Source organism: Sphaerodactylus townsendi, linkage group LG02, assembly GCF_021028975.2.
Source record: "Sphaerodactylus townsendi isolate TG3544 linkage group LG02, MPM_Stown_v2.3, whole genome shotgun sequence".
Taxonomy (NCBI): Eukaryota; Metazoa; Chordata; class Lepidosauria; order Squamata; family Sphaerodactylidae; genus Sphaerodactylus; species Sphaerodactylus townsendi.
Window position 1 is genome coordinate 182514866 of NC_059426.1, and position 16971 is coordinate 182531836.

At 48.6% G+C, this 16971-nt stretch overlaps 1 protein-coding gene across 1 annotated transcript; it reads right to left on the bottom strand.

The window, feature by feature from the left end:
• Positions 1 to 1802: 1802 nt before the first annotated feature.
• On the bottom strand, positions 1803 to 14688 carry TOGARAM1 (TOG array regulator of axonemal microtubules 1). The gene is made up of 9 exons (XM_048484698.1): positions 14564 to 14688; positions 13342 to 13626; positions 12557 to 12715; positions 11583 to 11709; positions 9965 to 10083; positions 7426 to 7606; positions 5896 to 6115; positions 3951 to 4037; positions 1803 to 2957 (listed from the first exon to the last, which is right to left on the bottom strand). The coding sequence occupies exons 1-9, from the start codon at positions 14686 to 14688 to the stop codon at positions 2704 to 2706; spliced, it is 1557 nt and encodes a 518-aa protein (XP_048340655.1). The 3' UTR covers positions 1803 to 2703.
• Positions 14689 to 16971: the final 2283 nt, after the last annotated feature.

Here is a 16971-nt window from a genome sequence, read left to right on the forward strand (position 1 = left end):
GGACTTTTACTCCCAAAGCCTTTTATTTCTGCGTCTATGGAATTCCTTACACCTTGAACCGAGCCAACTTCGCAGGATTGTTGTTAGGAAAAAATGGGAAGAGGGCCACGCGGGCTGTCCTGAGCTGGGTGGGAGGCGGGGCAAACAGATCCCGCCAGCAGAAAACCGAAACCATCCTGTGGTAGTTCAATCCCTTCATATCCAAGGAAATGTTTCCACCGGAGGCCATACCAATGCCTGTTTTAGAGTGGCGTGCCTCTCTCCCCTCAAAGAGGCGTCGGCTACTTTGATGGGTCCGCTGGGCTGTAGCCTCTTGCATCTGGCTAAAATCCAAGAGAAGCTAAGGCCCGCTGGGGCTAGGGTCCAGCCTTCCCAGAGGGGGCAAGAGGCTGTTGACTAAGGCTTTTTCAACCAAGCATTCGGTCCACTTGAATGGGGAGAACACCAGCGCGTATGTTAAGGCAGGGCTAGCTTTCAAAGCAAAGGAAGGAGGTCTTCCTGCAGCTTTAGGACCGTTGCACGGAGTCATAGATATCTGCTACAACCACTGGTAGAGCAGGAAGGACCATAGAAGAGGAACTTTTTGGGATGTGGGCTTGGATTCCTAGAAAACGTCAGGACAGCACCCTCAGAAAATCAGGGCAAAGCTGGGAGATCTGAGGCAGAGGGTGGCGTGGCCCCGCTGTGGCTGTTTGCTGGCCTCGATTTGGCCCAGCTGAAGAAACATGCCTCAGAAAGTGCGACACATGGATAAAAGCCAATTACTTTAATTACAGTTTTTTTAAAAGGGGTTTTTGTATTACTGTGGTCATTCAGAACCCACATTTTTTTTTAAAAAACACCACCCAAATTTGATCCACGCAACTTCGAGGGATCAGGAATGGCGCCCAGAAAAGCTTGAGGTTCTTAAACTGGAAAAGAGTCTAAAGTGAAGATAATTTAGGGCAACTTGAGGCTGTTATTAACTGATGGTGGCTTGAAATACTACAGCTGTACTGAAAGAATCCTGAGTTAGGTCTAGCTCCCTTCTACAAAGTCCAGCTCCCAAGGTCCCTTCTGGCATCAGAAATGACTATGAAGCCCGTGTAAGTCTGTGCAGAATAACCTTGTTAATCTAACGCATCTCCTGGGCCGTCTGTACCACAGCCCATCTCTCCCCGCCCTTCTGGTACGTAGCTGCTTCCCTGGGTGTCTTTGCTGCGTGCTGTCTGTCCACTCATGAGAACATAAGAACAAGCCAGCTGGATCAGACCAGAGTCCATCTAGTCCAGCTCTCTGCTACTCGCAGTGGCCCACCAGGTGCCTTTGGGAGCTCACGTGCAGGATGTGAAAGCAATGGCCTTCTGCTGCTGCTGCCCCTGAGCACCTGGTCTGCTAAGGCATTTGCAATCTCAGATCAAGGAGGATCAAGTTTGGTAGCCAGAGATCGACTTCTCCTCCATAAATCTGTCCAAGCCCCTTTTAAAGCTATCCAGGTTAGTGGCCATCACCACCTCCTGTGGCAGCATATTCCAAACACCAATCACACGTTGCGTGAAGAAGTGTTTCCTTTTATTAGTCCTATTTCTTCCCCCCAGCATTTTCAATGGATGCCCCCTGGTTCTAGTATTGTGAGAAAGAGAGAAAAATTTATCTCTGTCCACATTTTCTACCCCGTGCATAATTTTATAGACTTCAATCATATCACTTGCTAAAATCCATGCCACAACATTTCAAAATGCCACTCCTGAGGGTCCACCGAGCATTACGGCACACCAAACCCTGTCTTAAAACCCTGCTAAAGTGAAGGAGAGTCTCAAGTGTACAGAAATAAATCCATTTATTTTTTCAGAACATTCTTTGCTTCAAATGAATACAGTACTTGAGGAAGAAGAGAAGAACTGGCACTATTATATCACTGAGAATTGCACAGCAAGGCAGAGAAGTTAAACACCTGTATAAATTTTGGACAGACATAAAATGCAGTCTCGTTTTTCCACGCTGAAAAATATGAAAGCGACGTTCGACACGTTACGTTTCTTAAGACGTGTTTGAAATCTGTAAAAATTATTCGTCTTCTATAAATTTTGGTCAACATGCTTCATTATGACCTGTGAAAAGTTTTACAAGAGGATGCAGCTAATTATGCCCAAGCGTCAAGCGGGTGTGGTTTGCCCACAGCAGGAGAAGTGAAGCTAACACTGCGAAGTCTTGAGGGGGACCGAGTGGGAAAAAAAGACACCTTTGTTCACAAACGTCACACAGAACCCTGCATGTCACACACGTGTCTCGAGAATGTTGTGTTTCCGCGTAAGGCTACATGAGAGGATGAGTCGTAACATGATTTCATGATTAAAACTACTCCTATTTTAGTGTTTCACCTCCGTCAGCATGTTCAGGGCAGGCGTGCCACAAAGTCCACGGAAGAGTGCAAGCGAGCAGGACTGGACTTTGCCTCCCAAGACGTGTGTCGCTGCCCTACTCCGCAGGTTGCTGGGCCAGCACCAAGGAAGAGAAGACGCTACAAGCGCCATACTGATTTTGGTAGAGGTGCGGGACTTGGGCCGGGAACAGCCAAGCCCTCCTCAATTGGTTGTTCAGGACAGTCCGCTTCTGGGTGAACAACACAGGCACTGCAAAGGAAACCCCCCCCCCCCCCACCGAGACCGCTCCGCTCCACCCCACGCAAACCCAGTCTCTGATCCAGCCCCGGCTGGGCGCGCCTCAGGTCGCCTGGTCAAGGAACTCCTCCAAGGTCCGTTTGATGTGCGGGGGCTGGGAGGCAGCCTGCAGGAGCAGATTCTGACCCATTTGTGCAAAAAGCGCTTTTGACAATTTAGCAGTGGCCGTCCGGATGTTGCCGGTGGCTCCAGGCAAGGAGCCGCTGTTGGTCATGTTGCCCAAGAGATGCCACAAAACCACCGGGACTTTCTGCTCCACAGCGTGAGGCTTCCGGGGATACAACTCGACCACCAGCTCTGGAACCAAGAAAAGGACCGGGGAGGGGGGGGGGTGGTGAAGGGGAGAGATCGCACATTGAGAGACCGTACAGTGTTGGACCAGGACTTAGGGAACCCAGAATCAAGGCCCACTTGGTCAGGAATGTGCAATGGGCAACCTTGACCCCTGGACTCTCAGGCTAACCTACCTCACTGGGTTGTTGTTGAGGGGAAGAAGAGGAGTTTGGGTGTATAACCCCCACCACCACCACCACCTTTTCTCTCCTGTAAAGAGGCTCAAGCAGACCTACAAACTCCTTTCCTTTCCCCAACAGACCCCTTGTGAGGTAGGTGGCCCCAGGTCACCCAGCAGGAATCTAGGAGTAGGGAAACCAATCTGCTTCACCAGATAAGAGTCTGCTCCTCATGTGGACTCTAATCTGGAGAACCGTGCATGAGACATAAGGGTGCAATTAACAAGTGTGTTGTTGAGTGGAATCCACCCGTTTTATGTGTTGAGTGGAATCCACCCATTTTAGCATACGTAGGTAGGTGGATGGTTCTTTCTCCCACCCTGGACATACTCCACTTGCTTTACTACCATCAGATCCTCTGAAGATGCCAGCCACAGATGCAGGCAAAACGTCAGGAGAAAACGTTCATAGAACACGGCCATACAACCCAGAAAACCCACAACACCCCAGTGATTTTGGCTGTGAAAGCCTTTGACCGTACTAGCATGGCCAATTGGCCATGCTGACAGAGGCTGATGGGAATTGTAGTTCCTGAACATCTGGAGAGCCGCAGGTTCCCTACCCCTGGTCTAGTGACACCAGTCCCGAGAGTGCAGGGTGGTAGCAGCATTCCACACTGCCCAGCATATGCCCAGAAGGGCAGAGCTTCACAGCACGATCCGGGTGGCCACTGCCTTGGTAAGAAACCTAAGCATACCAACACCCCACAGGATCGCAAAGGAAAGGTCCAATCAGCTTTGAAGCAGAGGGAGATCTGTGGGGCCTGTTTCAGGCTTACCGGCTAGTATCTCAGTGACATCTTGTTTGGCTTTTCCACTCAGGAACTGGGCTTTTGTGCAGAATTGCTGGAGAAGCAGGTAATTGTCTAGATGCAGAGGAAGACAGATCAGAGACCCTCCCAACTCAATAGGTGGCTCTTTCACTGGTTTCAGGATGGAGCAAACGGTTTTGTGATTCTGAGGCCCCCGAAACCACAGGGCTGCTGGACAGACTCTGACATGCCACCCCCACCCCCCGCCCATTTTAACTTCACTCATCACCAAACGCAACTTTTGCTTTTCGTCCGGCTTTTCTTCTTCTGCGTCCACCACCGGTTCTTCAACATCCTGTATTCAACTGCTGGTGAGGACTAGGCTGATTGAAGGAACGACCCATCCCAGCCGCTAATATTCACAGGAGTCCACAGATATGAAGGGGGGGGGGGGGCACACACACACACACACACACCCAGGTCCTTCCAGCAAGCTCATAAGAAAATAAGAACTAGCCTGCTGGATCAGAGTCCATCTAGTCCAGCACTCTGCTACTCACAGTGGCCCACCTGGTGCCTTTGGGAGCTCACATGCAGGAGGTGAAAGCAATGGCCCTCTGCTGCTGCTGCTCCCGAGAACCTGGTCTGCTAAGGCATTTGCAATCTCAGATCAAAGAGGATCAAGATTGGTAGCCATACATCGACTTCTCCTCCATAAATCTGTCCAAGCCCCTTTTAAAGCTATCCAGGTGAGTGGCCATCACCCCCTCCTGTGGCAGCATATTCCAAACACCAATCACACATTGTGTGAAGAAGTGTTTCCTTTTATTAGTCCTAATTCTTCCCCCCAGCATTTTCAGTGCATGCCCCCTGGCTCTAGTATTGTGAGAAAGAGAGGAAAATTTCTCTCTGTCAACATTTTCTACCCCATGCATAATTGTATAGACTTCAATCATATCCCCCCTCAGATGTCTCCTCTCCAAACTAAAGAGTCCCAGACGCTGCAGCCTCTCCTCATAAGGAAGGTGCTCCAACTACCACCCTCAACTACCACCCTCCCCCACCCGAAAAAAAGGTGAGAAAACTGTCCTAATCAACGGGTTAGATCGTGTGAACCTATTCCACTTGAAGCGGATGGAACAAATCCACATTTGCCTAGCCTCCCTGGAAACCTCCCTACAGCTGCTGGTCTGAGGGGTGGGGGTGGGGGAAATGGGGGTTGGAGTTACTTTAATGTTATTTGTATTGTTGTTTTAATTGCTATATTTATTTTACTACCTTGGGAGAGTGGTGGAGTCTTTTTCTTAAAAGGTTTTTAAACCGAGGCTGGGTGGCCATCTGTCAGGAGAGCTTTGATTGCATCTTCCTGTATGGCAAGGGGGTTGGACTCGATGGTTCTTGGAGTCTCTTCCAACTCTATGGCTCATTCCGCACATGCAGAATAATGCACTTTCAAACTGCTTTCAATGCTCTTTGAAGCTGTGCGGAATGGCAAAATCCACTTGCAAACAGTTGTGAAAGTGGTTTGAAAACACATTATTTTGCGTGTGCGGAAGGGGCCTATGATTCTATGATTTATGATGTTTTTATTGGTTTTAACTTGTAGAAGCTGCCCTGAGGCGTTCTGTGAAGGGAGGAACTCCTTCCAACATGGAAACACAAGGAGGAACGGTCTCATCAGATCCTCTCTGCAGAACTACACTTTGGCAAAAACTATTTCAGGAAGTGAGGTGTTGTGGAGTTTATGGGCTGTATGGCCGTGTTCCAGTAGCATTTTCTCCTGAAATTTTGCCTTCAGATGAAGATGCCAGCCGCAGATGCAGGCGAAACATCAGGAGAAAATGCTACTGGAACACGGCCATGCAGCCCGGAAACCCCACAACGCCCCAGTGATTCCAGCAGCGAAAGCCTTCAACAAAACATATTTCAAGAAGCTCAGCCAACAGCTGAGAAAGGCCCCGCCCACCCTTACCTAAATGCTGGCAAAGGGCCTGGATGACGCTGGTGGCCGCGGCGTAGATGCCCGGGTTCTTGGAGTTCAGGTTGTTGTCCACCAAGGCCGGGATGAGCATGTTGATGACCGGGGAGAGCTTCTCTTTCAGCAGGGGGATCAGCTGGCGCATGGTCTCCAGGGCCACCTGGTTGACTTTGCTGTTGGAGTCGTGCAAGCGGGACTTGAAAGCATCAAAGATCTGCACAAAGAGGGCACGCGAGAACTGGCACTCTGTTTCCTCGTGGAGAGGACGTGCTTCAACCGCCCCTGTTTCTACACGGTTATCGTACCCCGTGGCCCACCGTCTGGTTCCAAAGACATTCATTCCAAGGGGCTAAAGGCCCTGCTTTGTGAGAGCCTGGCCCCAAATCCCTGGACAACTCACTGACTTCATTTGCCTCCCTTACAAAACAGGAACATAAGAACGAGCCAGCTGGATCAGACTGGAGCCCATCTAATCCAGCTCTCTGCTACTCGCAGTGGCCCACCAAGTGCCTTTGGGAGCTCACAGGCAGGAGGTGAAAGCAATGGTCTTCTGCTACTGCTCCTGAGCACCTGGTCTGCTAAGGCATTTGCAATCTCAGATCAAAGAGGATCAAGATTGGTAGCCATAAATCGACTTCTCCTCCCTAAATCTGTCCAAGCCCCTTTGAAAGCTATCCAGGTTAGTGGCCATCACCACCTCCTGTGGCAGCATATTCCAAACACCAATCACACGTTGCGTGAAGAAGTGTTTCCTTTTATTAGTCCTAATTCTTCCCCCCAGCATTTTCACTCGATGCCCCCTGGTTCTCTCTCCAAACTCTCCAAAGTTCTCCCTCCAAACTCTCTCAGCCCCTCCTTCCTCACAAGGTGTCTGTTGTGGGGAGAGGAAGGCAAAGGAGTAGTTAAGTCGCCTTGAGTTTCCTTAAGAGAAAGGTGGGATATCAATCCAAACTTTTCTTCTTCTTAAGTCACTTTCTAAACTACAGGTATATATTAACCCAAACTGAGATTCTGAAAACCGCAGTCCTACGAAGGGCATTCCAGGGAAGAAGACTCGCTTCTTTGGATTCTGTAAACTGAGGCAGATCATGGGGGGGGGGGGGGGGGGGGGGGGGGGGGGGAGGAGGCACTGCTGGGCTCTGGTGGCCCTTTCTGACCAGCCCAGGGCAATGGCGATTGATCGCCACTATGGAGTCAGAAAGGAATTTTCCTCCGGGCCAGATTGATTTTGCCCGTCCTGTGGACAAAAAACCCACATAGGTTCTCATGCCATTTATTGTAATTGTTCTAAAAGCTCTTAAATTTAAATATTTTTGCATTTATTATATTATATTGTTTTATATGCTTTTATTGTAAGCGGCCCTGATTTGGCGGGGTAAAAACATAACAGACAGACAGAGAGAGAGAGCAAGGTTTGCGGATGGGGGGGCAGGGGTTTGTGAATGTCCTGTTCTGTGTAGAGGGTTACGGTAATATCTCTGGGTTTCCTGCCTTTCTTATGAGGAAGTTTCTGCCCATTGTTACCTTCACAATGTTTGCAACCACAAGGTCTTGGTTGCTCTCTGTGTCTGCTAACAGTTGCCTGATGGCGCTGATCCGCTCCCGGAAGTCCTTGGCATTCAGCGAAGCTGTTATGACCTTCACGTATTCGGCACTTTCCAAGGTGTTTCGGGGGCCCAGTTTCCTGGTCATTTCATATCCTTCTCTGCTGAGGAAGAAGCGCTGGAGATGAATAGTCAGGCCTGGAGATTTCCTGCTCTTGCACAGCCCTAACCACCTACGTCCTTGAGCATCTGTTAGTGTTCTTGCGATGAACTTTGCCTGCTAGTCACTGCTAGTATCAGAACACCAGGTAGCAAACAGGGATTGGGATTGCCTCTTGTAGCCAGGGACTCGTAACCTGCAGCCCAAATGGACTCCGAAGGGAAAGGAACAACCAGATGCAGTGCCGGAGCTTTGAGCAATTAATTCTTGTGCCTACAAAACATATCCCTCAAAATATTTATCAGCACTCCAAGTACTGGGGGGCGGAGGGGGGGTGGTTAAAAAACTTGGCTGGATCACATCTGTAGTCAGGTGCCGCCTCCAGACAAAAGTCAGTCGTAGGTGATTCCCACAGCAAATATGTCACTCTTGCCTGTCTCTGGCTCACTCTAGACCAGTGGCCCCCCGCATGATGCCCACGGGTGCCAAGTCTTCTGGGCATGAAGCAGAAGTCACTGGGGGCGAGGTGGGGGGGGGGGGGAAGGGAGGTGTGTATTTCCTGCATTGTGCTGGGGTTGGATTAGGTGATAGACAACAGTGCTAGCAGCACTGGAAGACCCAAGTGGAAAAGAATATCACACCCCACTTAGCAAACCTCGATATTACAAAGTGCACATTTTATAGTGTGAAATGTATCCCCCCTTCTAACTTCATTGCGGGACTACAATGAAGTTAGAAGCCCCACAATGAAGTTAGAAGGAGATGCATTTGGATTAATTTCCTAAAAAGTCCTTCATCCATAATCTGAATTGGCTATCTGAGGAAGAGGAGAGGTTCCCTGAAGGTGTGGAGTCTTACCGCGGACCTCGCTCATGTTATATTTGCGCCAATCTTTATATCAATGGAATTCAACTGGATGGAATTAGTATTACCCAGTGTTCTTGAAGAGCCATCTGTTAAGAGTTTAATTTGGATTTAGAAGAAGAGGAGTTTGGATTTATATCCCCCCTTTCTCTCCTGCAGGAGACTCAAAGGAGCTTACAATCTCCTTGCCCTTTCCCCCTCACAACAAACACCCTGTGAGGTAGGTGGGGCTGAGAGAGCTCTGAGAAGCTGTGACTAGCCCAAGGTCACCCAGCTGGCGTATGTGGGAGTGTACAGGCTAATCTGAATTCCCCAGATAAGCCTCCACAGCTCAGGCGGCAGAGCGGGGAATCAAACCCGGTTTCTCCAGATTATTTATTTTATTTATTTTTATTTATTTATTGTTTCGATTTATAAACCGCCCCATCCCCAAGGGGCTCTGGGCGGTATACAACATTCACATGTACAAATAAATTAAATCGATAACAACAATATAATACTAAAATCCATTAAAACTACCTAAAACTTCTTAAAACAGCGATTAATGTCATAATAGGTGCCCTACTATGGCCAATTCTATTTAGATCACCCCAGTAAAAGAAAGGGAGAGGTCAGGTTCCTCTCTGGGAGGATAATGAGATGGTTAGGTGTATCAGATGGTATGTGCAAAAGGCATGGTATGTGCAAAAAACACAGGGAAGGAAGGAAAGGGGGGAGGGGAAGATACACAAGCTCTTAATCTCCTACGCCACTGCTGCTCCTTAACTATGAAATGAGTATCAAACTCTGTTGCTTGTTCTATTTACTGACCCACGTATGTGAGGACATTATTGCTGTCTTGGGATAATTGGCTTCTGTTTATGAACTGTTATTAACTAATATCCGAATGGAGCACGTTGGTAGAACAACTGAAGATCTCCAAGATTCCGGGAGAACTGGATAGAACCTTTTTGTATTGGATCACTGTCACTTACTTCTCCTCCACGGTAACTATTTTTTAGCTTTTCAAAGATTTTCTAAGTAGCTATTTAGTGGGAGGGATACAAGTTGTTTCGAAGTTGTTGGCTTGAATGTGGTGTACGTATGAATAGATTTGTTGTAACATTCACTCTTTCAAGCTGTAAAATTTGCACTTTGTAATATCGAGGTTTGCTGATTGGAGGGTTATATTCTTTTTTAGTTGGATTAGGTGACCCTGGAGGGTCTTTGGGAAATCCACCTCTATGTTTTTAATAGGTAGGGTATCTTTTGTTGCCGGATCACAATACTTTTGGGTTTATTAATTTGTGCTGAAAAGGTCTGTCTTTAATTTAAGCAGCTACCTGCCTTGGGCCTGAAGCCATGTTAGGGAGAAGGGCGGGGCTAGAGATGACCATTTCCTGTCTCCATGTAGCAAACCCTCGTCTTCCTTGGCGGTCCCCCCAGGGCAGACCCTGCCCAGTTTCCAAGATCTGATGAGAGCAGGGCTTCCACAAAAATAAAAATGAACACCTACCTGTCACCAGCACTGAGCGAGTCCCGAGACACGGAGGCTGATCTGGAACTGTCTGCGGTGCCGGTGTGCAAGCGCCTGCCTTTGGCTGAAGGCGTGACGATCGGCATTTCTCCCAGGCCCTGTGGTGGCATGTAACGTTTATCCCCGCTTAGCATCACCATGTGGATCGACGGCCTGCACTGCAGGGTCTACAGGGAGGGTCAACCACCACCCCCATCCCAAAGACTGATTATTTGATTCAGTAGACGCCAGCCTCGTATAGGTTGCTGCCCCACAGTTATTCAGATAACTGCCTCTGAATATGGAAGCTCGGCTTGACCATAAATGGAGCACAGGCTTGGCATGTATGCAGCGGAGGAGCTTAGCAGGCCCTCCCCTCCCTGGAAATCTGCGGGATTTGAACTCAGCACCTCCTGCCTGCCAAGAAGAACCTCCACCACTGAGCCATGGCCCCTCCCCTGAAGCTCCAATTAAGACCATAAGAACATAAGAACTAGCCTGCTGGATCAGACCAGAGTCCACCTAGACCAGCACTCTGCTACTCGCAGTGGCCCACCAGGTGCCTTTGGGAGCTCACCTGCAGGAGGTGAAAGCAAGGGCCTGCTGCTGCTGCTCCTGAGCATCTGGTCTGCTAAGGAGGAGGAGGAGTTTGGATTTCTATCCCCCCTTTCTCTCCTGCAGGAGACTCAAAGGGGCTTACAATCTCCTTGCCCTTCCCCCCTCACAACAAACACCCTGTGAGGTAGGTGGGGCTGAGAGAGCTCCGAGAAGCTGTGACTAGCCCAAGGTCACCCAGCTGGCGTGTGTGGGAGTGCCCAGGCTAATCTGAATTCCCCAGAGAAGCCTCCACAGCTCAGGCGGCAGAGCTGGGAATCAAACCCGGTTCCTTTAGATAAGATACACGAGCTCTTAACCTCCTACGCCACTGCTGCAACCTCAGATCAAGGAGGATCAAGATTGGTAGCCAGAGATCGACTTCTCCTCCATCAATCTGTCCAAGCCCTTTTTAAAGCTAAAGCTAAATTCTGGCCGGCGCCTTTGCAGATGCTAGCAAAAAAGAGAACAGTCTACTATCTGATCAAAATCTGAATGACTGGCACCAAGAGAAAAACATGGAATTTTTAGGAAATTTTAAATGAACACGTACCAGATGTTGAAAACAAGTAGAACGACAATCCCCAACAATTGAGTTACATGAACCGACACAACTTAATGAAGTGAATATCAGCTAATCAACTAACCAAATAAACTAACCAAATTACATTACCGGAGTTGGTAACTTATACCAGAACATATTCACCTGTTGGATTTCTGACTACAGCTTATGAAGATATTTTCTTGAGTCCTCCTCCATTATAAATGGAAACAAAAATTAATTGCTTCAAGAAAAAGTAGATTACTTAATGAGTGGAACTGGCCATCAAAATTATACATTATACTCACCTGTTGGATTTCTGACTGTATTTTTATAAGTTTAAAATATGTTTCGTTGCATTTAATTATTTGGTTAGTTGATTAGCTGATATTCACTTCATTACATTGGTTCACATAACTATATCCACCAACCAACACACGTTACGTTTCAGGTGTTACATTCCAGGAGAGTTTCAAGGTGTACCTTCTGCTTCAGGCTTCCGACCGTCTCTTTGACGTAAGGCACGTCCTTCGGCTGCACGTACTTTTCGAGCATTCTCTCAAAGTCCGCGTGTGTCATCAAGGCGAAGAGCATCTTCCGGCCGTAGTACCTGCAACCACCACAAACGAACACACCCGTGAACACCGACGGAGTGCACGAGTGCTAGGCCAGATTCTCACAAGCAATAATTCCCTGGACAAGTACTGGTCTCGTACAAGCTTCAAGGCGAGTGGAACATAATTCCCATATGCCTGTGCTTCCAAACTGTACAAAAGTTTGTATGAACAGCAATGATTTGAAACCATTGGAGAATGCAGACTTCTCTGAAAACTCTGGGTGCTGCAAAAAGTCCTGCATTGCCGTTCAAATATATTGTGTGACACATTTTATTTGTATTTATTTATTATTAAACTTGTATACCGCCCTCCCCCAGAGGGCTCAGGGCGGTTCACAACATAGATATACAACACAGGTAGATAAATAAACTCTACGTTTAGTACTTGTCCTTATTAAAATACTGCGCTCAAATTATAACATTTCATTACAAAAGCAACAGATGGTGTCCAACAGCTTAAAACTCCCCTGGGGGGGGGGGGACAGCAGGGCCCCCGCTGTTAAAGGTGGACGGCAATTCCCGCGAGCCTCCTTCAGTGGAGTTTCTATGGCAGGGGTCTGCAACCTCTGGCTCTCCAGATGTTCATGGACTACAATTCCCATCAGCCCCTGTCAGCATGGCCAATGGGGCTGATGGGAATTGTAGTCCATGAACATCTGGAGAGCCGCAGGTTGCAGACCCCCTTTCTATGGGGTTGGTCTCTAAGGTGCGGCCGGACTCCAATCTAGTTGTTCTGCTGCAGACCGACGTGGCTTTCAAAACAGAGGAGGTTCTCAGGAGACCAACAAGCCCTCCGACTCCCTTGAACACCCCCCCCCCCAATCCTTCTTCATCCGCTGACCTTGTCTCCTGTGAGCCGTCTTGAACAAATTTGGCTACTGCAGGCAGAACCTTGTCTGTGACGTCCTTAATCCCGGACAGGACGCGCCCCGGCCCCATGTGCTCCACGACATCCGACAGGTGCTGGGCGGCGCACCTTCTCACGGCAGCGTTCAGGTGGCTGGCGAGGGAAAGAAGAGATCCTCAGGAGGAGGGGGCGCCAGACGTCTTCTATTATTAATCAAATTATTTATTGAAGGCTACTACTGCTGCCGTAGTTTTATAGTTTTAAGGCTTTGTATTTTAACTGGGGTTATTCGATTTGTTTTATTGTATTGTTGTTTGTTGTGCACCGCCCTGAGCCCTTTGGGGGTAGGGCGGTTTACCAAATCGAATGAATGAATGAATGAATGAATGAATGAATGAATGAATGAATGAATGAATGAATGAATGAATGAATGAATGAATGAATGAATGAATGAATGAATGAAATAAGAGTGATGGGTTCAAGGTGAAAGAAAAGAGATTCCACCTAAACATCAGGAAAAACTTCCTGACAGTCAGGGATGTTTGACAGTGGAATGCACTTCCTCGGAGTGTGGTGGAGTCTCCTCCTTTGGAGGTTTTTAAACAGAGGCTGGATGGCCATCTGACAGGAATGCTTTGATTGTGTGTTCCTGCATGGCAGGGGGTTGGACTTGATGGCCCTTGGGGTCTTTTCCAGCTCTACAATTCTATGATTCAACCTGCCCAGTTCAGAAAGTGCCAGAACCAGGGTTCCTACCGAAAGGTCCTTGGGAGCATTACCTTTGGCCACCGTTGATGAGAGAAGCGAGAGCCCGGCCGGGCGTGACGTTGTTCACCATGGCCTTCAATGCTCTGTCGACATCTTCCCTGATGAAGCTGTTCGACTCCCCGGCCTTGTGCAAAAGGACTTTTACTGTTCCATCTAGCTCCAGATCCATGCTCCTCTTCAGGTGGCTGAACAAGTCCCCCAAACAAATGACTGCAGCTCGTGACACAATCGAGCGCAAATTCTTCACCTGCGCATAGGAAAGAATCACATCAGCAAAAAAAAACCCCAAATTCTTCCTTGGAGAATTTCGAGGGCTGCCATATTGGTTTGCAGAAGAACAACAGATTTGAGTTCAGTAGCGTCCTAGGGGCTAACAAGGTTTTCAGATCTGATGAAGGAAGTTTGGACTGTTGAAAGCTCCCACCTGCAAAACCTTATTGGTTTCTAGGGTGCTACTGGACTTGAATCTAGCCGTTCTTTCGTTTAAGAATTTTCCAAACTGAAAATCTAGAAGTTCCAAAACAGCTGGGGGACTGAGAATCGTATCTGCAAAACAATTACAGGGAATTTTCTCCTGACGTTTCGCCTGCATCTGTGGCTGGCATCTTCAGAGGATCTTCAGATGCCAGCCTCAGATGAAGGTGAAACGTCAGGAGAAAATGCTACTAGTACATGGCCATACAACCCAGAAAACCCACAACATCCCAGAGAACCAAGAACATAAGAACAAGCCAGCTGGATCAGACCAGAGTCCATCTAGTCCAGCTCTCTGCTTCTCGCAGTGGCCCACCAGGTGCCTTTGGGAGCTCACATGCAGGAGGTGAAAGCAATGGCCTTCTGCGGCTGTTGCTCCCGAGCACCTGGTCTGCTAAGGCATTTGCAATCTCAGATCAAGGAGGATCAAGATTGGTAGCCATACATCGACTTCTCCTCCATAAATCTGTCCAAGCCCCTTTTAAAGCTATCCAGGTTAGTGGCCATCACCACCTCCTGTGGCAGCATATTCCAAACACCAATCACACGTTGTGTGAAGAAGTGTTTCCTTTTATTAGTCCTAATACTTCCCCCCAGCATTTTCAATGGATGCCCCCTGGTTCTAGTATTGTGAAAAAGAGAGAAAAATGTCTCTCTGTCCACATTTTCTACCCCATGCATAATTTTATAGACTTCAATCATATCCCCCCTCAGACGTCTCTGTGAAAGCCTTCAACAATACATTAAAGGGAAGATTACTTTGCACAGAATTTTACTTGTTTTTCAGCCCACTGCATTCCACACATTCCACACCCAAGGCACGAAAAGCTGCCGCAGGTGCCTTTGAGACCTATGGTCAGAAGACTGGCCACATTCAAGACCATCCTGTGATTATGCAGAAGGAAATCTCAGTGGATTGTAGCCGATGTCTTGTAGCGGGTGGGGGGTGTCTTTTGCTTATTTCTCCCCAGTGGGCACTCTTGACCCTGGAGATAACAGTTCTGGGGGCAAAGGGAACCGCAGCAAGCTGGGAGAGGAGGAAAAGGCCTGTCCCACAAGCAGAGTTCACTGGATACACCCCAATGTGTGGCTGGGTTACTCCCAGAACTAGGAGCCTCCCTGTACCTACTTGGAAGAGCACATGGATGAGACCAGCAGGCCCAAATTACAGAAAGAAAACCAAAAAACCAAAAAAGATTGTAAGGGTGGGGGCTAGAGCGCTCTCCCGGCCGACTCGTCCTTGGTACGTTTCTCGAGCTGGGCTTGCTGCCCGGAGTTTTGACCTCGCTACGCTTATCCTTATCATGTATGTTTGAACCTTACTGTCTGCTTTCCTGTGTGAAACTATGCCTGAGAACTATGCAAGGGGGGAAGGGCAGTGCTCTCGTCTGTAAAAACGACGACTCTAGCCAAGGGAAGCCAGTTCTCGCATGGCGTGTACTGAGACCGTTGAAGCTTTGGAATAAACGAACCTTTGATGTTGCTTTGTTTCAAGTTCTTTGAAGTTCCTGACAAAGATCAGCCAGAAACCAAAAGGTTAAGTATTTTATAGAACAATCCAGATCCAAGGACTGTGATGCGGTGGTGCCGCACCACCTCCAATGATGTTTCTGGAGGCGCAGGGAGGGGAAAAAATACAAACACACAGCACACACACGCACCCCGGAATGCTCTCTATGTCCCAGGCTGGGGCCGCAGCACAACTGGCCACAAACCTGGGTGGAAGCTGATTAATGTCAGCTCCATCCCCGGGAATGCCCAGCCTACACATGTGACTGGGATTTTTGGTTTTTGCCACAGAGTGCCCTCGGCTAGATCCTGTGACTAACTGGCCTCCATCTGGATTGGGTTGTACATCAAGGTGCAATTAATTCACATTCATCATTAAAAAATGGACAACTGATATTGCTTCCTGGATATTTGGAAAACCCTAAATTTGTTGCAGGAGCACAGATTTTCAGCGCAATCCTAACCTCAGTCCACCCCCCTTGAATGGGGGGACAGGGGTCGACCCTGCTTTGGGTGGCCTCGTTTTCCCCTCCCCTGGGTCCTTCTTGGGGAGCAGGACCACATGGGGGACCCCAGCAGCACCACCTGGAGTTGCAGACCCCTCAGCAGCCCCACTGAGCTCCAGGGGCTTTCCTGGCGGATGGTAGCCTGGCTGAGTCCAGGTGAGAAAGACAATGTCAGGTTTCAAAGGAGTTATTACCTGCAGCCCTGCAAGGTTGCACTCGTCAGGGCTGTTTGATGGGGAGGCCGGGGTGGGTGGGAATTGTTTGCTTCTGCATTGGCAGGCAGGAGCGCATGGGGAAAGCCTTGCACATGGATCCTGGAAGGTTTACTTCAGAGTAAACCAGTGGAGGGTAAGCTTGTAGATTGTGAAAGGAAGGCCGGGATCATCCACAGCCATGGTTGTGGCGGGTTGCCAACTCCCGGCGGGCAAATCCCAGGACATTTGGGGGTAGATTCTCAGAAGCGGTGGCTTTGGGGACCAGGGCGGGGGCCATGCTCGCTGAGGAATATGGCTGTTGAGTCCATGGAAGACATTTTCTCGGGGGGGGAGGGGGGGAGAAGTTCAGCCCCCCCCCCCGGAAGTTGACAACCCCATTAAAGGCACCAATTTTGATCCACCATCCAATTGGAATTTGAAGGGGTTCTTTTGAGGGGGCATAATCAGTGTCTTTCAACACAAGAAAAATGTGTGAAACGGGGGTTCTATTGCTGGTCATTTGAATCATGTACAAAACATGCCTTTTTACCCCTCCCCCCCCTTTTTTGCTTTGATGGGTAAAAATGGGCCCCAAAGAAGGGAACTTCTCCCTGCATGAGAATATATACACTGTTATCTTCATTTTAGATGTCAAAAAGTATTTGCAGCTCCAAGTGTTTTCTTTTCCGTGGAAAATGGGTCCAAATGGCTCTTTGGATGTTAAAGGTTGCTGACCCTTGGCCTAGAACCATGGTGGCGAACCTTTGGCACTCCAGATGTTATGGACTACAATTCCCATCAGTCCCTGCCAGCATGGCCAATTGGCCATACTGGCAGGGGCTGATGGGAATTGTAGTCCACAACATCTGGAGTGCCAAAGGTTCACCACCATTGGCCTAGAAGCAGTGGTGGCAAACCTTTGGCACTCCAGATGTTATGGACTACAATTCCCATCAGC